The following is a 22,317-nucleotide window of genomic DNA, read 5'->3' as shown; positions in this document are numbered from 1 at the left end:
TTTTCATGTATATTCACACTTGAACATTCTCTGAGACTGCACGCTACAATATTCTTGTGTTCCAACATCCTGCACATTGCTTCTGATGTTTTCACCACAGAAAATAATCCAAGTCCTGGTACCATACCCCCTCCCCCCCCCCCCCAAAAAAAAAAACAAACAAACCCAAAACACCAACTTTAAAACTTTCCCTTCCAAGGAGCGTAAGTATAGCAGATGCTGTTGTAGCCCCCCAGCACACTATCACTGCTTTTGGTCTAAAACAAGGAGGCCAACTGAAATAGTGTGACAAAATAAAATCTGCTTAGTAGTACATGGTTACTAGCCGCTTGATGTCTCTCCAACGATGCTGACAGGCCTGTCCTAACTCATTGCATAAGTTCTGGTCCATTGTCTTGCTGCAAGGAGAAAAACAAAACAAAACAAAACAAAAGGACAGACAGATAGAAATAAAGTCATAGCTGGAAATGACATACTGATACATCATACATGGCAACTGTACAGTGAACGCTGACCCTGACATTTGAGCTTTCACCATCATTATATCATGGAAAATGTTGCTTTTTCAATTCTACCTTTCCTACCAAATACACAAATAGCACCATTCCTATTTGAAGTTACGGCTGAAAGTCAGTTTTTGGACAAAGTTCAATGACCTCTGATATTAAAGACCACAAGGACTATTCCCCAAAATGTAATCGGCACATCTGCACCTAAGACAGGAAACCTTGGCCACGCACGAAGAATGTCTAGAAAAAACTTGATTTCTTAATAAGCATGATAGCATGATCTGGAATGAATGGATGGATATGACCAGGGTGCTACATAACTTTATTTTACCACTTGCCCGTTCGGGCAAGCAGATTTTCAAGTTTGCTGCAAAACACTTGCCCGAAGATTAATTTTACTTGCCCGAAAAGAAAGTCCAAATTATAAAGAAATGATATAGAAAATCATGTGTAAGTCCAGGGCTTGATAAAACACAATCATTTGAATAAAACACCACAAAGATTCACACACCTAAACACAATGGCCCAAATTCATGAAGGTGGTACAAATGAAACCATGGTTTAAACCGTGGACAAAAACCATGGAGCGCCAAGTGTCGCATGGAATATTTCGTTACAAAATCAGTGATATCGTCGATGAAATGATCATTTTGTAACGAAATGACAACAGTTTGTAACTAAAGGAACGTTTTGTCCACGAAATGATAAATTTTTTGTTAACGAAACGGTCATTTTGTCAACGAAATGATCAATTTCGTAACGAAATATTCCGTGCGACACTTGGTGCTCCATGGTTTTTGTCCATGGTTTAAACCATGGTTTCATTTGTACCACCTTCGTGAATTCGGGCCAATGGAGTTAACAAATTTGGACCAATCAAGTGGTGCCATTGCATTGCACTGGGGCTTCTTCATGTATAGTACAAATGTTGGAACCTTGCTGAAATGAAGTATGAAGTGTGTTGCATACAGCCATTATCTTTGGGCTTCTGTATGGTTGACATTATGGGTTTGTTGTGGAGAATATTAAAAAGTGAAAAAGTGGCTTCAAATCTTTTTGCTTGCCCAATTCAAGCATGCATTTGTTCTCATTGTTCAAAAACACTTGCATGATTATGATATTCACTTGCCCCAGGCAATTGGGCAAGTGCTTATGTAGCACCCTGATATGACAAAGACATAATGCCTCTGGCAACCACAGAAGAGGAGGCATAAACACATAATTGATGTACATGCAAGTGTACGTGGGTTGTACGAACTTGAGATGGCAAAACAATGTATGTCACAAATTCATGAAAATTGGCTTAGTCACATATTCAAGTTTGTTTTAATGTAATCTAACTCTTGAACAATAAATCTTGAAATCGGAACACAGTCCGTTACTGAGATACGATGCCCCCTCCCAGTGGGAATTGTTATAATTTTGTTGGCAAAACAATGTACGTGGCGATATGTTTGCCCCTTCTCAACACATGTCGGTAATGAACTTAGCAAAACAACATGTCGGTAATGAACTTAGCAAAACAACATGTCGGTAATGAACTTAGCAAAACAACATATCTACATACAATACGTTGTTTTGCCATATGCATGTTTACTCAGTAATAGGCTGCATGCCATGCACAGATCACAGTGCACCACTGCTCGAGACTGACATTGTTTTGCCATAGCAATAGCTCGATACGTTGATACGGTAAAACAACATATGTTTTGATTTATGCAAATTATTCTTAAAAATAAGGGCCTAGTTAAATCAATTGGCATTCAATAATATATTGATATTGTTGGTCCTTTCAGAGTAAGATATGAAGTATCAAACAAAAACAGAAAAAGAGCAGTATGCTTGCAAAACTTTAAACTCAACTTACTGGAAATGAGGTTGCATTTAGATACATAGTTTTGCCATCTCATGGCCGTGTATTGGTTTGAAGAACATTGGACAGAATTTTATGTCATTGGAAGATTGTCCCAAAGCAAGAGATCAAAGTAATGTACTCTGGTGAAAAGGAAAGGTAATGGGTCACATCCACTCTGCAGGACAAAGTTACTGAAATACCCCCACCAATTCATGAAACAAAGAATGTGGTGGGGTTGGAAACCCAAGAATCTAACCTGTGAAACCAAATACTTGCCTGTCTCTAAAGCTTGTGCCTCATTTTCTTTCCATTTCTCGGCGACATCATTTGCTAGAGGGTCATCAGGGTTGGGTGCACTCAAGAGGGCTTGAATGGATAGCAGCACTGTTCTGATCTGTAGGGCAGGACTCCATTTGTCTACAAAATAAATGACACAGTCAAATCAGTCAATACAGTGAAATCTGCTTTAATATATTGTAGAACTGAAAATCTTTAGTTTTATCAAGTACAACTACACATGCACACTTCTTATGTTACATAACTTTTTCAGTGGGAGAGTGACATCTACATCCTTTACGCATAGTGACGTTTTTCATAGCAAAAAACTGTGGTGGATTATGCAAATCAGAATAAAACCAACATTACAACATCACAATATTATTCAACATAATAAATTCACGAGTCAGTAGTTAATAAAACTGAGGCTTCTGAAATCAGATTGCCCGAGCAGTTTGCAAGAAGTCTGTACTCCAAACTGAACAAAGTGTAAGGTGGTATTGTCTTCAGTTCAAGTTGCAATAAGTTAACATACTTTGCACTCCTTGGTACGGTTATGTGATGGTGAGATCTGACGACAAAATCGGATTAGATCAACAGCAATAAATCACAGAGTCAGATTCAAAGTAATGAGCCTCATCGGCATAACACCCAGAGATCAGAAGAGGCTGTACAATAGTGCAAACTATCAATTGACAATATTTTCAGGACGATCATGACAGGTGGCTGACATTGGTGGCAGATTACCATTCAGAAGATGACAACCTTTACCTTTAAGTATATCGAGGCAAATTCGTCCGAGTTTGTCAATGTTTGGGTGATAGATCCTTGTCATGAACCGTACTTTTGGCGCTGCCATTGGATACTCTTCTGGAAGGAAGAGCTCTAATCTGAAGTTTCCTCCTTCGAATGGAGACTGGCGAAAAGCATACAAACAAAAAGAAAATATATAAATTTACAACATAAGTATATGTCAACAGAAATGTTTCCGAGAGAGCCTGAAGTAAGGACAAGTATACAATGCACTCAGCTTGTACTCTTGAAAATGTAAGCATGTCTTCATTTTCCTTATCATCCCATACAATCTGAATCTTTATCCTTTTAGGCATTAAGCTTTGGCTTAAAGATAATTTGGTACATCAAAAAGTTAGTTACAGAATATTAATGATGAAATACAAATGTACATCATTAGGTGCACACTTAAGCTCTTCGGTTGTATTATTATATACAATACTACAATGTAAATAGTGTATGTTGTGCACAGCAAGCAAAGTGGGGGTGAAACTCTGATTGACTGTTTGACACTTTAGTATGTACAGGTGTATATGCTTGTGTTCTAAATCATACTTGAACTCATCCACTATTTTCACCTATAATTGATGAAAGCCACTAACAACAAATTGTGTCTAGTATGCACTGGTTATCATGGTACAATTTGTACAATGCCATCTAGCAGATTGCATTTACAAATATAATGTTATACACAGTGATATAAAATGCACATCATCACACAAGCTGTGATGTCGTGAATCTGCTGCCAATGGACAAGTACATTGACTTCTGAATGAGTAGAGTTTACAACCTTTCTCTCATACTACTACTAGTCTAATATTTTATAAGCTACACACTGTAAATGAAGGTCAACAACCAATACATGGTCATAAACTTGACTGTATGAACTTAACGAGTACTAGACAATTTCTGATGACCATAGGGGTACATACAAAATTTATTAAACTTTGGATGATGTACTGTACTTCCAGAGTCCTACTACCGGTAATGCTAGATAATCTAGGAACAAAACCATCATAAAGAATTCTGTGCACAGAATCCGAAGTTCAACTTAGCATTACAACCCCAACGTATTTAATACTGTAAAACCAGAAATATGACCTTTGATGACCTTTTTCATTGCATGAAACTTCTGCAAACTGCCGACCATGATGGTGTACATGTACACTATAACATTGTGTTGGCACTCTGTGCGCTGTGCAGATAAGAACTGACACATGCATTTCACTTTCACAAATCTTGGCTCCTTGCAAAATGCACCAAAGTTTCATGGGTGCAAACATTTCTGGTTTTACATTACATAGCTGCAAAATAGAAAAAAAGATGAAGGAAAAAAAAAATAATGGACTTTAAACATAAACAAATTTCACATCAAGCCTCTGATTGACTTTCTCAAAAGACACTTTCATAATTGATAATTGAACAGACCAAAGGCCAAATGTTGTAAATGCATGAACTAGACTGGTAGCACTTACATCTTTTGGGCCTACAATGTTGACCATGAAGTATCTTGAATTGTTTTCATCTGGAACTGCTTTTATTCCTGCCACAGGCTCTGACATGAGACGCTGGGTCTCCTGTAAAGGAGGGCATCATAAGAGAAAGAAAGGAATAAATAATGAGTGTAAGTCTGAATTAACATTGATTTTAAGAATATGATGAATACACAAGAGCACTCTGAACTGGTAAACACGAAGAGCCACAAACACGACATCCTTGATTGAGGTGAATAGATGGGTTACCTGATAATGCTATGTGTTCCTGGTAATGCTGCTGTCATGATTAATACCACATGGGACAATCTAGAACAGCGCTTATAACTGAAGATGACTTGAATTCATTGTGGAAGTAAATATTGTAGTTGTTTTTAATCATGCTACTATTTGTACAGCATTAATACTGGTCCAATAGCTTATGATCATTATCTTTGACGTTTGAATAATCATATTATAATTGCTGTTGTCACCATACATATCTGAATATCAATGTTATCATGGCACTTATATTCAAGGTCTGGAGGTGACAAATAAAATGGCAAAATGCAGAGCTACATGTTTGCACATGTAACTACCCTAAACAGCACTGTACATTCAACATAACATACAATGTACATGTAGCTGCTCTAACTGATGACTCCACGCCATGTGACGAACACGTTTGTGTTCCTCCATAAATTGAATGTGCTTGCAGTTTGTCAGCAGCAAGTGAAATCATCTTTTTATGCTATGCAATACATGTATGTCTGTGTGCAGTCACATGCCCTGTTTAAGGCACACTCCATCACCAAAATGAATACAATGTACAATATGTTTATAGTAATCCATGCAGTGAAGACGGCAAAGTACACATGTACATGTGAAATAAACAAGTATCAAAGAAAGTATCAAACAAGTATCAAGTATCAAAGGGATACACAAAAAACAAAGAGCGTCTGTTTCAGTACAAATACTGTATCACAAAAACATGAAAGAGTCTTTTACAAAATATTTTTTTTTCCTAATCAATACTTGTGCAGGAAAGTCAGAATTATACCTTTCAATAATTTTGATGTGTCCATCTCTGATAACAAACCCTTTTAAAAGGACTGCTTTTTCAATTACCAAATAAAACCTAGTCAAGGATCATGTGAAGCTGAATGGGTCAATCTCACTGTGAAGGTTTACACTCATTAAAAACTGCTTTCACTGTGCATAGGTTCGGTAAAATGTAAAATGAAACTTGAAAACAATCATGATATCCTCAGAGATTGTACAGTCCAGGCATACAGCTGTATGTTACCAGGAACTAGTGTCAGTTGTGTACATACACGTAGCCTATGATTGCTTTTTCCATGATAGCAAGATAACAGTATGAGAGTGATTAGCATTAGGCTCTACATTGTATACAGCACATGTACAGCCTACATTTTTGTCCCTGTGGGTGTGTTCAGCATCTCCCATTATATGCATGATATGTTCTTTACATTTCGACTGAATGGAATTTTGCAGATCCTTTTGATGGCATGCAGCTGTCTGCTAGAGGTAAGTAACAAAGAAAGAAAGAACCTGTTGTTACTGTGGTCAGCAGATTTTGAGAAAAAAACTTGGGAATAGCATGACCCAGTTGACCATAACATGGAGTGAAAAAGCTTTAATTACATTGTACCAGCAGAACCATTGTAATTTACAATACAGGACACAGAAGCTACAGGGGACATGATGCACAATTTGGGCATGTCAACATACATAAACATTATTATTGGTGTTATAACATGTAGCCTTCAAATACTCAAAAGAAAAAAAAAGAAAGAATGAACTAACACTCATTGCAATACAGACACTCCCATTTCAACAAAGTCCTCAGGACCGGCAATTTGCTTTTTTTTTTCATTAAAACTGATTGTCTTTATAACTGAACAGTATGACATGTATGTATAAGTTATAGGATAATAATATGGGGACTTGAATTCTTATTTTGTTGTAAGGAGAATTTCCTTGTAACCATGTTCCTCATGATGGAAGTGCATTCTATCACAAAGTGCCCTTAAACCAAGGTTCACTGAAAGTATTAGGTAACCACTTGGCTCAACACAAATTCAGTACTATCGATCAACTGACACGCATGTGCTTGCCATCACAGAGTGATGCACGAAGTCAATCACTTTTCCTGCTGACGGACTTTTAACAAAACTCTGGAATGAGGCAGTAGGCGTGTCTTCATCAGCCCGAAGTTTCAAAATAGCACGCTATCTTGCGGTTACCAGACTAGTCCGATGTCAAGATAGCGTGCTATCTGTGTAGTGAAGACGCAAATAGCGCACTATTTGATCGGGAAAATTTCCCCAGAAATCTTGGTCTAGTTCGTGAAATAGCGCGCTATTTCGGGTGCGTCTCCATCAGCCCGAAATTTTCTCGATCCCTCCACGCTTCTGGTTAGCCAGCTGGCTATTGAAAGCGCATGTACAAGCTAGTCATTGTGTATAGTGCATACACTCACAGCGTATTCAAGGATCACATGTGTGTACTAGGCCTACTGTTGTTGACATCTTTAAAACCAGGGAGGTGATTCCGTGCATGCTACATAGCTGTTTTTTGTAAACTTCTTCTGGTCCACTCTACCTTAGCTAAAGATTCTTGCAGATTGTGTGTATTTTGGATTTGTTTAAACATTGCAATTCGTTCATTTCATGTAAGATGTGTCACTGGACAGAAGAGTATCATTATTAATATCCCTTTGGAGAGAATTTGCTGTACTGCTCACCTCCCTGGTTGTAGTATCGTACATACGGTGTTGTAGGAGATTTTGAGCGGGAAATCCACTTTCGAACAGCGAGCTAGGCAGAGTAATGATGCAAAGTGCGCATGCGTCAATTTTCGGACTAATTTCCCGAAGTAGGCTGTTCGAGCTGATGAAGACGCACATTCGCTCTATCGGGCTATTTTCTAAGACCGCAAAATGTCCCGCTAGTTTGAACTTCGGGCTGATGAAGACACGCCTAGTGAGTGTACCAGTACGGCTTGTACCTGCACTTCCTTCGGCAAATTGTTCAGTGATTTAAAAAAACAACCATCACCACACACCAAAAAACAAAACTGTTGTACCTACCCAACAGCTGAGAATATAATTGCCCTCTTGCTCACTCTCTGTATGCTGACAGGTCTGCTAACATTAGTGATCATATCTAGAACCTACCTACCAGGCGCACAGCCAGTGATTGTCAAGAAAAGATTCTGAGGAAGAGGAAGGAACTACTGAAATTTGAATCAGATGATCTTATCTTCCATCCTGTTTATCCCTATTGGTTTCATCTTCATAGATAGATGGAACATACGTGTACGTAACAAATGTATGGTGTACATCCCCTGACTAATCACATCTTGGATAGTAAGATGTTGTACTGGACAATGCAGTTTACACAGCTGACATTGCAAGGTGCTACAAGCCCATTTGCTTGCCTTTTTTTCTTCAGTCCCAAATCTGTAACTCTAGGAGTAGTTTGTGTGGGAGAAACAGAATCACAAACGATGTACGTACCCTGTAGAAGTCATGCTTGAGAATCTCCGATGTAATAGAGAATGTCAGAATAAAAAAGAGTAAACCTTCAGTAAACTTTCCTGTTGATATGAATTCATAGCTGAAGAAAATTCTGCTACACTCACCTATAGATTCAACAGTTGTAATGTTGATAAAAGCTACACTGTATGCAAAGGGGGAATCACATGTGCTCAGGTATTATGACCTGATTTAGAATGATGCCAACCAATGAGAGAACTGAAAGACAATGACATCAATACCTCATCTCATTAGTAGTGTATGCGAGGGTTGTGACCAATGGCATTGCTTCATGAAAACATGTAAACCAAGAATGCCATTGGTTTTTGTTGTTGTTGTTATAAGACAAGTTAAACAAAACTTCCACTGTTACTCCTTTACAGACCTCCCACCTTACTGACTGAAAATAGGGATGATTTAGCTCAAAAGTACTGTAGGAAAGAAAGAGCAGTTCCCATAGGAGTGTTAAGCAAAATTATCCAGAAAAATAGGAAACTCCTGTTGAAACAAGAGCTGGGAATGGTCATAATTCAGATTCTTTCCTCCAAATTCAGTATGGTTGGGAGGTCTGTCTTTACCAAAGTTAATAGTGGGGGGCCTTGCATGTGTTATTTTTGATTTTCAGTTCAAGTTGATGTAAAAGTTTAATTTTTGGTACCAATGTAAAGGTAATTGTCTATAGATCAATTTTGGTGCGAGTGTCAAGCACACAAGTAAGAAATACTCAAAATGGCCACCAAATTCTAGACTTTTGTCAAAAAATTGGATAAAACTCTCCATTTGAAGTGATTTAAGTGCTGAACCTGATATTTTCAAGGGTAATGAGATTATTGGACACATTTAGAAATAAAAACAATTAATGCCTTTTGCTTAATTTGCATAAATTTACATAAATTCCACTTTTTAAAGTTTTTTTCCTTAAAAAAATACAATTATTTAGGGACAAAATGTATATAAAAAATGAAATAATCACAAGGAAATGATAATAAGGAAAGAATTACAGCGAAATCTTCCAGAAATGTCCTAAAATACATTTTCAGCACATTGTCACAAATGTACGTACACAAGTAGTTATGTACATGTTTAATGTATCAAGGCTGTACGCATGGTTGTTTTAATGTGTACATTGTACAGCTGTATGTACACAGGGTGACCAGATTAATGGAGAACATTCTATATGATATAGATATAGTACATACAGGCTGACCAGATCAGTGGAGAATTTTCTATGTGGTATACAATGTAGCTACAGTACATGTATGCATGTGACAGGAAATACATTATAGCTCACTCAATCTAGAATGATTTAACCCATTCCAGAAAATTCTAGGAAGTGCTTACATATTTGGCTGAGTGAGGCACTGCCCCTGTAACCCAATGTGATTGGTAGTTAATTTTGGCAATGATGTTATGCACATAGTTAGGCAGTGAGTCATCCAGGATTCCTGGAACTTGGACTTGCTAGTATGTTCAGGTATGTGGCCCCAGGTTGGAGAAAATTACAGAATGTTCAAGAAAGGGGTGAATGGATAGTATATAAGCCGGAGAAATTCTGAGGTAGGCAGAGTACCCAACACCTCTGCTCTGAGAGTTACGTCACTTTTGGCTCTGAAGAGACTTGTTATAGTCAGTCCTGTGTTACCTGCTGACCTGCTATACAAACTGTGTTTGTGGAGATAAGGCCTGGGAGACATTTTGCCTGCAGAGAATTAATTTGCCTACGTTGGAGATAGACTCCATATTTTAGTGTCAATGGACATTATTACGGCAAAGCTGTGACGGGCTGGATTCCTTGCTGGACATTATAAAGTGAATCATCATTCAACGCATCAACTGGACGTGGTCGTCATAACGTCTGGATTTTACATGTTTCGCTGTGAACATTATACCGTGGACATCTATCGTGGATTTCACCCCGGATTTATACTGTGGATTAATGCAACCTGTGCCTTTGGAGTTACGTCGGAGGAATCATTCATCGGTGCGTCAAGGATCATTCATCGGTGCATCGAACATCGTATCTGAACATTTTCAAAGGATTACTTGATAACAAAATATGTAAGTGATTCCATTACCGATTTGTAATTGTTTCTATTGATCATTATTGTACTGATGTGAAAACCGATTACGAGTCTGTACCCACAATATCACTGTTAATAAACCGCCTGAACATTAGTTGATTGTTTCTTTTGTGCGATCATTCTCAGAGTGATTTTGGTCGTAACAACATCCGATGAATAGGGGGTCAATAGCTCCATGTTTTACAGAGGCATTATACTCCAAAGAAAGGTCTTGGAACTGCTAGCGCACCCATTTGAAGTGATTTAAGTGCTGAACCTGATATTTTCAAGGGTAATGAGATTATTGGACACATTTAGAAATAAAAACAATTAATGCCTTTTGCTTAATTTGCATAAATTTACATAAATTCCATTTTTCAAGCTTTTTTCCTTAAAAAATACAATTACTTAGAGACAAAATGTATATAAAAAATGAAATAATCACTTTCAAAGCAATGTATCAATACATTGCTTTGAAAGTGACTGCTATACAGAATCAGAGCGTATGTGAGTTTTGTCCTGGCAGCTCATATTACAGGATATAACAGTAGTTGTTGAATTCTTGTTCATGGAATACAGCAGTGAACACAGAAATGTACATATGCACGTTACATGATCAGGAGTTGATATTTTCACATGTTGTTAGATTTGCGAATAGTACCCACATCGCAGAATTCCCACAAATAACCCCAGGAAAACAGGTACGGTATGAAGTCTCATTAATAAAGATTGTCTTTGATGCGTTCGAGGTGACAAAAAATGATGTCAAGTATCAAAACTAAATGCAATCGTAGAATTTGCTTTGTGTTTGCTCTGTGTTGTGGGCTACTCAGGTACAGCCCTGTCGCGATTTATACAGCGACTGGGCTGTGTATAGTTAGTGTACAGTGTATTTACATATTAATATGCACAGCCCTGTACAGTGTATTTACATAATATGTGTATGCACAGGCCTGTCACATCATTATCACAGCAAGTCATGACTGGTACTCTTAGTGGTCTCAGTCTGGTGGCCCCTGGCTGGGCCCCCTGCCTTGGGCCAGCACTTAGGCTCCTGGCCTCGGCCCGGCCTTGGGCCCCCGTGAGCCCCTGGGCCCCTGGGCCACCGAGCCCCCGGGCCTGGGCCCACTTGGGCTCTGGGCCCCTGGTTCTGGGCTAAGGCCCGTGGCCTTGGGTCCGGCCTTAGGCCCCACCTTTGGCCCGGCTGTACTTTGTACATGTTCTATGTGAAATCAAGCTTGTCTGTAACTGTATAATTACAAATAATTACAAATAATCACAAATGATCAACAGGTCCATACTATGCATATATGAATATATAAATATATGATTATATGAATATATATGAATACATATGTGAATATATATATATATATATATGAATATATATGTGAATATATAAAGATTATATAAATGTGATCAGGCGTTCTGTTACGGTGTCAGATCTGCAGTCATTCATATATAGCAAATTTTATGCATGAAATGGCATACATTCATGTGTACAGTATGCTACACTACCGCTATGAAGTAACTTAATGCTCTACCGGGAAAACCGTTCCTTACTGGTAAAATATTGTCTTACCGATCTGCTTTCATTCAAGCATTACCATTTGAAAACCGTTGCAAAGCTGACATAACTACCGGGAAAATAAAGAGAGGGCTTACCGTTGACACAACTTTTACCGTACCGTACCGTTGTTACCGTACCTTTACCGATAGCGCGCGAGTACTGCAGAGCGCGCGCGCCCGCAAATCTGTACTTCTACCAAAGATAGTAGATAACAAGATACGAAGGCGCGCGATAAAAATGGACACATTATGGCTACCCTACATGATACAAAAGAGAGCTAAGTACAAACTCAGTACACCTAGGAACGTCATTCATTTCCAAAGGTAGTGGTATCTTTATTATCTTAAAAAGATTTAAAAATCATAGTCGAAGCTTTCTTTCGATTAAGGGGATTATTTTGAAGAACAAGATTTTAGAGTAATAAGGATTATTTTGTGGAGGTAAAAATTCAAAACGCTTGATAAACAACAACATCTTCAAAGACAGCGCGTCTCAGGCAAAATACACACATCACCTGAGACGCGCTGTCCCTGAAGCAGCTGCTGCTGTTTATCAAGCGTCAAGGCAGCGCGTCTCAGGTGATGTGCGTACTACAGATATTGTTGCCTTTCAATGCTCAGGTTTGGTTTGACATGACAAAAAGTGTAAACTGTGTGCAATCAGGTTTTGAGATAATCTGTGTTCAGGAAAATAGGATTCATTCGTTCATTCATTCATTCTTTCATTCATTTATTCATTCATTCATTCATACCAAGTGTACGGAACTATGTGGCTGATTGGTACTGTTCTTTATATTAGCAGATATTTTAAACACATCATTAAATACAGGCCTGGTAACAGTAATTTAGCAATCTGCCAATGTGGTCCTACAATGTGTAATTAAAAAATTCACAAGAAAGGTCCGAAATGTGATTCAGAGAATTATCGACCTTTGAGTCTTACCAGTGCTGTCTGCAAAATAATGGAAATGCTTTCTAAGGGATTCTTTAATGACTCATCTTGAAAACAATGATCTTCTTACCCCTCATCAACATGGGTCAAGTAAAAGCAGATCCTGTGCTACCAAATTGCTCGAAGTAACAAATAACTGGAATGCATTTATTGAGATATCCTTCTCTAACCTGGATGAAAGAGGCTTTATAGTACGATTATATAAATCTATCATCCGTCCATCCCTGGAATAGTGGGGTAGTGTTTGCCTTCCATATTTATTAGAGGACATGGTCAAACTGGAGAATGCTAAACGAAGAGCAATAAAGCTGTTACCTCGTCTGAGAGACCAGAGTTACACATAACAACTAAAAGGAAGCTGCGCCTCTAAAAAAGAAATTATCTTTTAGGAGACACAGAGCAGGCATGATGGAGACATTCAAGATCTTAAATGGCCTACATGTAGATGATTTGCATAGCCCAGATTTCTTTCAGCAACATACAAGTACCTACTCCAGGATGAGAGGACATTTTACTTAAGCTCAGAAAACTTCACACAAACTTAAAACTACAACAGAGGAATTTCTCTCATCATGTAGTCAACTTCTGGAACATCCTACCAATGGAAGTCATCAATGGCTATAGTATTAACTCCTTCAAATCAAATTTAAAGAAGGCATGGAAACATAAATTCAACCGTTGTAAATTCCCATAATGCTCTTGCCCTATGCACGTAAATAGTAAAGCAAAAAAAAAAAAATCACAAAAAAAAACATCTGCTGCAAGGCTAAGGAGTGGACATGACTGTGTATGCACCTGCGAAGAGGCCAATACTCCTCAATTCCAGTTTCACAGACGACAATATGAAGACATGTACAGAGAACTTGAGGAAATCAGTTGGGAAGCTGATCTGAAAAATATATGTGTAGAGGAGCCGTGGAGGTTTTTGCAGATCTATACAACTTGGGTGAGAAAATAGACAAGCACAACCCAAAGACAATACCAAAACGAAAGAAAGAAACAAAGATGGAAGACTCGACAGGTACTCAAGAAACAAAGCCAGAAACAGAGCATCAAAAACTGGGCAGAGAACAAAACATCCAGTTGAACACATGAGAGCAAAAAGGTTGGCTGAAGACCTGCGAACCCTGATGAAACAAAGACGAAAACAATATGAGAGAGACCTAGCACATGACATAAAAACAAACCCCACAGGATTACAGGGGTCGCACTTAACTTTTTTTTCAACTAGCCAGGCGGACTACTTAGAATCAATTTTGACACTGAAGCAATATTTTGGCTAGCCAGACGGACTAGTAACTTCAGAATTTTATGATTTTTAGCTAGTCCGACGTGATTTTGGGTGGCCAATGGCCAGCTGACCATCGCCAATTTCGAAACCAGAGGATTCTGGAGGTATGCAAGCAGTTAACTCAAAACCCCATGCACGCTTGACAGATGGCAGGATATAACATCAGATACAAGGGAAAAGCCGATGCCTTGAATGACTTCTTTGTGAGCACCTTTACCTGCGAGGATGAACGCTCCATGTACATGTACCGGTATACCCAAACTCTCATGCAGGCACCTCGGAGAGCTTATGTTGCAGACTATAGAAATCACCCCTGATTGTGTCTGGATGAGAAACTCACCAGCCTGTCCAAATACAAGAGTGCTGGACCAGATGGGATACATCCATGTGTCTTGAAGGAAACACCTGCTACAATATGTGAACCACTCTCAATGATCTACAACAAAACTATGCAGGAGGGAATAATACCCAGTGATTGGAAAGACCGCTATATTAAAGTAGTGACAGTACACAGAAAAGGAAGGAAGATGGATGTCAGAAATTACCGACCTACATGTACTGTATCAGCCTAAAGTAACATCAACATGCAAAGTCCTAGAATCCATAATAATTCACAAGACAGTGAACCACCTGTTAATGGAAAACAACTTGCTGAGTGATGAGCAGAGTGGATTTGTCCTACATTGTAGGACGCTCTTGCATTACTCAGCTTCTGACTGTTATGGAGACATGGACTACAATACTGCAAGAAAGCTTTCCTGTTGATGTTGTATACAATTGGGTACCTGTCTGGACTTCAGGAAAGCATTTGATACTACATGTACATATATATGCATAGTGTCCCACACCAGCACCATCTCTCCGAGATGGAAGCTTATGGAATATCTTTTCCAACAAAGGCATGGATGGCCGATTTCCTCAAGAAAAGGCGGCAGAGGGTTATAGTTGTCTGAATAGACCAGGGTTAGGCATGGAGTTCCGCAAGGGAGTGTCCTTGGACCAACTTTGCATGTCCCGATTATCAATTACTTGCCAGATAGGTTGCATGCAACAGTCAAGATATGCTGATGACACTTAACTGTGTGGGAAAGCTGCCACAAAGGATGAGATAACTCTCTAGCAGGACCTTGATGCTCTGATGGACTAGAGTGAAAAATGGCAGATGCACTTTAACACGCAAAAATGCTCAGTCCTTCATATTGGCCAACATAACCCAAAATAGAGTTACACCCTTGGGAATGACATCCTACATGTACATCAATTGTAGTATCCATCCCACGGGAAAACAAGAGACCCACGGGTCTAGCGCTCACCTGAGTATCGCAAGTTCACCTTTCACGCAGTCACTAATCTAAATTATTCACAGCTCTACCAAAATTTGACCAGGCATTCTCAAGTAGAAGACGAAAATGTACAATAAGGGCCCAATTTTTTTAAGATTCCTTAATTTGGGGGGATTGGGGCCCCCTGGGGCCCTCTGGGTGGGGCATGGTGCCCATTTTGATAAATTGAGATCCTGACCCCCTAGGGATGCTACCTACCAAGTTTGATGAAAATCCATTATGAGGTTTTCAGGAAGAAGATGAAAATGTACAATTCAGGCCCCCATTTGGACCTTCCCAACCCCCCCCCCCCCCTGCCCCCAAGAGGGGCACCCCTGGATCTACTATGAACAAACTTGAAACTACAGTCATTAATGTACTCACTCATAGTATTATCTTAGCTTTATAACTTCTGATTCGAGAGAAGATTTTTAAAGATTCCTTCATTTTGAGGGGTTTGGGCCCCCCTGGGGGCATGGGTGGGGCATGGTGCCCATTTTAAGAAATTGAGATCCCAACCCCCTAGGGATGCTACCTACCAAGTTTGGTGAAAATGGGTCATGGTGTTCTCAAGAAGAAGATGAAAATGTACAATTTAGGCCCCATTAGGACCCCTCCCCACCCCCTCCCCTGGGTCCCAAGGGGGGCACCCCTGATTCTGCCATGAACAAACTTGAAACTACAGTCATCAATGTACTAACTCATAGTATTAACTTAGCTCTATCACTTCTGGTTCTAGAGAAGAAGATTTTTACAGATTCCTTAATTTTGGGGGGTTTGGGCCCCCTGGGGGCCCCCTGGGTGGGGCATGGTGCCCATTTTAACAAACTGAGTTCCTAACCACCTAGGGATGCTACCTGCCAAGTTTGAAGAAAATCGGTTTTGGGGATTTCAAGAAGAAGATGAAAATGTAAAAAGTTTACGCACGACACACGACGGACGACGGACGCCGGACGAAGGGCGATCGCAATAGCTCACTTGAGCCTTTGGCTCAGGTGAGCTAAAAATCTAGTCATTTTAGTTGACAGGGAGCTAAAATTCCAGAGTCATGGTTCTCATGCAGTAAAAAAGGGCCAACGGAGTGCTGTCATGCATCAGGCATAGCTTTGTTTGCAGAGACAGGTCCACAACCATTAAGCTGTACAAAGGACTGGTCAGGCCCATATTAGATTACAGAGACTCCATGGTACCCTCGTTTCATGGTGGATTTTAAAAAAAAAAAAAAAAGCCATAGAGAGAGTCCAGAAGAGAGCTACTAAAATGATCTCTGACATCAAGACATTATTACCATACACAGAAAGACAGCAGACGCTCAACCTTCCTTTTGAGCTTCCCTTGAATACAAAAGACGAGTATCCAGGTTTATAAGATAATCCATGGCCTGGACAGAATCCTACAGTAGGTGTCCAATACATCGACACTGTACATTGAAACCGACACCCCTCTACTTGCTGCATTGGCGTACAGGACGAACATTGCACACATGAGACTACAATTGTACGCGCAGGGGTTTTGCATTCTTCTTGGGGATGTGAAGATGTCTAAATATTACTGAAAACCCCGATAATAAACAAGATGAACAGCAAAACAATGATACCGAAGATTATAAATGGCACATAGGAAAAGCATTACATGCATTTCATACGTATTGTCCATGAAGGGTGGGGCAGGTGGTTTCAAAACTACAGCGAAAATGAGTGCGTCAAAATACAGTACTGTACATGTATGTAACACCCCACGCATTCGAAGCAGTTACATGATGTATAGTTGGAGCGTATACCGTGAATCACATTTTTAATGTGTGCTTGTGAATTCAGAATATTTTCTTGACATGTGAGTAAAATTTTGGGCAAATTGTGAGATATCTGAAGTTTCTATTGAAAAAAAAAAACTTAGGTCGGGTGTCGATGTGTTGGATACCAAACCATATGTAATTTATGCTTTCTTTGAATATGCTACATTGTACTTCCAATCAAGGAGGCATAGTCTGAAGCTCACCAAAATCACGCAAGACCAACTTCACCACGCAGAGACAAGGAATAATAAATGAATGGAATTCTCTGCCAGAGAATGTGATCAATGCCCATTATCAAGTGACCACTATTAAATTTCAAGATCAGACTGGACCGAGCAAGCATGGGCAAACCTAAACAGAAAGATCAATCTGTCCGCAGGAGTCTTTTATTTTTTTTGACATTATTGCTCTCCTCCAGATCCGTATAGCCAGACGCAGTCTCAGTGGAACATACACTGTATCCCTGACGACCAGATACAGACTGATCTTTCGGTCTAGGCCCAAGCAAGGGCAAACCAACGTTTCAGCTCCATATACACGGAGACAAAAATGCTGTGAGCACAGACAAGAGCCAGACAAACAGATAGAAAATAACACCAAAAGAAATGAAGGGAATAGAAATGATTTTGAGTCTAAACCACAAAACCAGAGCAGGAACTCTCTGTACTTGGCAGTTACCACTAAACACACAAAAGTGCAAAACTCTCCATCTTGGAAACAATAACCCAAATTGGACATATGCTATGGATGACGGACTGCTGGAAAATGTCACGAATGAGAAATATTTAGGAGTTATCATTGATGGAGAACTTTCCTTCCGGAAACACATCAGCAGCCGCAATGCACAAAGCAAACCAGATGCTTGGGCTTTAGCAAGCGCACTTTCATTAATGTCAACTTAGATACACTTGTACATTTATACCATTGTACAAAACTTTGGTGCGCCCCCATCTTGAATATTGTAACATGTCATGGAGTCCCAGATTTGTAACTGATGACCGTAAGATTGAGGCTGTACAGCGAAGAGCGACAAAGCTGATCCCTGGTACGAGTTTCTTGCCATATTCAGAACAACTACAACATCGTAATTTGTTTTCCCTCCACTATCGTCGAGAGAGGGGCGACATGATCCAAGTTTATAAGATTCTCCATGGCATGGATAGATTAAATCCTGAACATTTTTTTAGGAGAGCAGAGTATCACTCAGCATACCCGTGGTCACTCTATGAAACTCTTCAGTACTCGTTGCAGACTTAATATTAGAAGCAGTTTTTTCAGCAAACATACTATCAACGCTTGGAATGGTTTGCCAGAACAATTGGTTACTGCTTCAAGTTTGAATATCTTCAAAAATGGTCTTGACAAATTTTGGGCAGATAAGCAATTCAATTATGATTGTGTATGACATCCACGCACGCTGCACACAATGTTTAAGTTCAAGTTTTTTCGAGACATCTGCATCGAAGGCGCTTTTGACCGGGAGAACTACAGGACATCCTCAACTCCCGTACATCAAAGGTGAAAGGTGAAAGGAGGATGGAGAGTTGAAGCCTGACTGCCGTGACCATCTTTATATTGGCATTATAAACTGACAACACTCGTAAATTTTACTCAGTCATAGTCTCACCAACTGACAGCATTCATCCACAATTATTCTTGGTGGGTTTCCGGAGTAAAAATAAGTTATACGCCATGGGCATGTACCCTGTAATAAAACAACCGAGCTTAACAAAAAGCCGACAGAGAAATAAAATGTCATTTATCCAGCGTTTTCTACATGAAAGTACGCGCGGAACCGGGAGGCAGTCATGCTAAAAATCCGCTGCAGTGTATAATGCTTAATGCACGCAACAAGCCCAATGTGATTATGCTGTGAAACCAATACGCGATTGTTGGTGTGCTATCTATGATGCGCCCAATGGGCGAGTACTGACTGCAATTCTATGGCATGCGATCAGACAGGGTACAAAACGAACGCCACAATTACCTTCATAATTCTTTTAGGTAGTCCCGCCGACATTTGTACTATATGTAGATCTTTCTCCTATCTCCAGATGTTCACCAAGGTTTTCTTTTCACGACAGACTTCAATCATTTGCAATTTAGTTGGTATAATACAAGGCGGAATGCTCAGCGTGCGTCACTCACTTTTGAAACGTTCCCTTCGACATCGACCCCAGAAATATAATTTCACGCTATTTTTCCGAGAGATCAACGGACGCGCAAGGTCAGAGAAAGCGCGCGCGCGCTTAGGTCGCATGTAGTGATCGCACATGTTTTTACAGCGCTCTGGGTACGTACGCATGGCGCGTACGTGTATTCCTGCTTCCGCACTGTACTCGACGTCGCCAAGTAAAACCATCGATCGAGTTGGAAAGAGAACTACAGTATTTGGGAGGGACGACTTGCCCCAGTAACCCAAAGTTTATAGGTCCATGGTTTTAAAAGGATGATACACTAACTGATGTTTATGGGGCTTCAGGTTTCCAACTTGATTTGATGTTAAGTTTAGAATAATGAAAAACTTTTTATAAAATATGAATTAAGGAGCATATAATTCTAAGAGGATTTCAAAGTATTATTGTTTTGATGAAAATTGGTTTTGAAATGTTATCGGAGATATCCAAAGCAAAGCGATCCTACTAAAAATCTAGGATTACTTTGTTCTACTTTGTGTTTTGGATATCTCAACCATTTCGAAACCGATTTTCATCCTCTTAAAATCTGTATGCTTTTAACATTTCATAAAGTGGCTTTCTAAGTATCTCACAAAAAGTAAAAAGCTGAATCCTCACCTCAACCAGTACTAAACCAGCAGGGATTGTCTTGCACCTACCTGTTTGAACAGAGTTGTATAGACTTTGTATGATAGCGGAAGTAACGCTGAAAGGATGCGTGTGTTCTTCGCAGTTTCTCTTCGCTTTCATTCATTGATTCACTCATTTCTTTGTGGGCCTCTCATACTTTTTCAATTTTCATTTAACCTCATTTCATTGTTTATATCAAGGATGTTCAATTAAAGAGATGGAGTACCAACTCATCTATCTATAGGCCTATAAAAACCGCTGTCGGTTTTCTAAGGATGTACAAAAGAATTCCACATGTGGATTTGTGTCTTTGATAATCGGAGTGACCTTCTTTCTAAGCAAATTGAATTAATTTCCTTTTCTTTTTTTTAACGCTGACATGCAATATCGGTTCATATATGTATTCAATAGGTATATAAAATGAAATGAACACGTATAATGATGAATGTAACTTTATATAACGCAATCCCGTCCTGAAATAATGTGCGAAAATATAGACAACTGAGCTATACAAGTATGTATATATCTTATGAAAGTGTTTGAAATGTACCCAACTGAAAAACCGATTGAAGTTATATCCTTGTGACCTCAGTTCAAATATTGAGTCCGACAAATGAAACCGCTGATGTGATATAATCTTCAGTTATAACATTTCTTTATGAATTCAAATGTTAGATTAGTGTCAAGTCATACAGTCGAGTATATTTTAGTTATTTCAGCAATATATTTTACGCAATTATTTCGTGTATCTTTCCCCATATATATACCCATACCATTAGCATATCCGATCTATATTTCCCTCTGCTCAGGGTACGGCATTTATAAGTACAAGCCCTATATTGGCATGATGGGGTGGCGAAACTATATATATTATAAACCCTATTTACTGATAGTTTTCCTTGAGAGAGCTGTGGTTGATTATTATGCTGAGAGACGTTAGATCCATTATCCTCATATTATATGTGGGTCAGGCTCAATTTGAAACACCTCTACATTTTTTTTTTTTCTTGTTTGCGGCATCGAACATGCCGGGATCAAAGGGAATAATGGGGGTGATTGTTTCCCCATCTCTTGATGTCCTCAAGTGAAATAATTGAATGTGGCATGTTACTCGACATGACTTAAAAAAAAATGCAGTCGGTCAAGTAAACTATAAATATACTGAAAACAAACAAAATAATAGAAATATATGGCATCATGGAGAGAAGCAAAGCAAGAAATAAAGCACGTGATTAATCTTCCTCAGAGAAGTCCATATCGTATATTGATCAACTTGCAGCTTGCTTAGATAATAAACAAACACACAAGGCAAACTGGAATTAAAACGCAGAAGTGCAAAACAGCACCATGCAAATACAAGAGGGAAAGAACAAATTAGCTATAAAAATGCAACGCCGCTCCTGCCATGTTTTTTAATCTTTTTATTTCAGTTATAATTATTTTCTTTTTTTCTTTTATTGTACGAAATTGACTAAGATGACGCACTATACCCGGTATACGGTAAGTCGGCAGGAATTGCAGGCATGCCAGGCAGGCATGTTAAATTTATGATTGCTCATCGCCAATTGCTTTGCAGTCTAACATTAAAAATGAACGCAAAACTTGTGCGAACAGAATGGTGCATGGCGGTCCTGGAAAAACGTGCGTTTTGCATTACTTTGTTTTGTTTGTTTCCTATCTATTAAGAGGCATACAAAACAGTAAAGATGCTTGAATATCCATGATCGGTGTCTGATCGGTGACTACGTTCAATGAAAAAGCAGACCAATTGACATCTACAAGCTGTGATAATGAAATCTCTTTTCATATACTTTTTTTTTTGGTATATATATTTACGGGGCATAAGTTGTTTTTTTTTCTCATATAGCATCATCTCGTTCCAGTGATGCAGCTGACTTATCTTATACCTATAAAAAGGAGGGGAAAAGGGTACAACCCAGAAAGCTTTATACACAATAAGAGCAGTCAAAGCTAGTATGCACGATGTGCGACGGACGCATGCCATCTCTTTACTGTTTCGACTTCTTCGTCTTTTTATTCTTCTTCATCATAAAAAAC

General features: G+C 39.1%; 1 protein-coding gene across 1 annotated transcript; it reads right to left on the bottom strand.

Annotated features, from left to right (window-relative positions):
• Nucleotides 1-304: 304 nt before the first annotated feature.
• LOC140245053 (ubiquitin-conjugating enzyme E2 N-like) lies at nucleotides 305-19,616 on the bottom strand. Its single transcript, XM_072324651.1, has 5 exons — nucleotides 19,440-19,616; nucleotides 4,908-5,009; nucleotides 3,412-3,556; nucleotides 2,637-2,781; nucleotides 305-398 (listed from the first exon to the last, which is right to left on the bottom strand). The coding sequence occupies exons 1-5, from the start codon at nucleotides 19,470-19,472 to the stop codon at nucleotides 305-307; spliced, it is 519 nt and encodes a 172-aa protein (XP_072180752.1). The 5' UTR covers nucleotides 19,473-19,616.
• Between the last annotated feature and the right edge of the window lie 2,701 nt (nucleotides 19,617-22,317).

The sequence above is a fragment of the Diadema setosum genome, chromosome 2, assembly GCF_964275005.1.
Source record: "Diadema setosum chromosome 2, eeDiaSeto1, whole genome shotgun sequence".
Taxonomy (NCBI): Eukaryota; Metazoa; Echinodermata; class Echinoidea; order Diadematoida; family Diadematidae; genus Diadema; species Diadema setosum.
Note: the sequence above shows the minus strand (reverse complement) of the source record. Positions and strands in the feature narration are given on the sequence as shown.

Excerpts from the sequence above, each read along its gene's own strand:
- LOC140245053 (XM_072324651.1), bottom strand. The coding sequence starts at position 19,472 with ATGTCGGCGGGACTACCTAAAAGAATTATGAAG. Across the intron at positions 5,010-19,439 it reads TACCTAAAAGAATTATGAAG|GAGACCCAGCGTCTCATGTC; the intron begins GTAATTGTGGCG and ends CCTCCTTTACAG. Across the intron at positions 3,557-4,907 it reads ACATTGTAGGCCCAAAAGAT|TCTCCATTCGAAGGAGGAAA; the intron begins GTAAGTGCTACC and ends GCTTTTCGCCAG.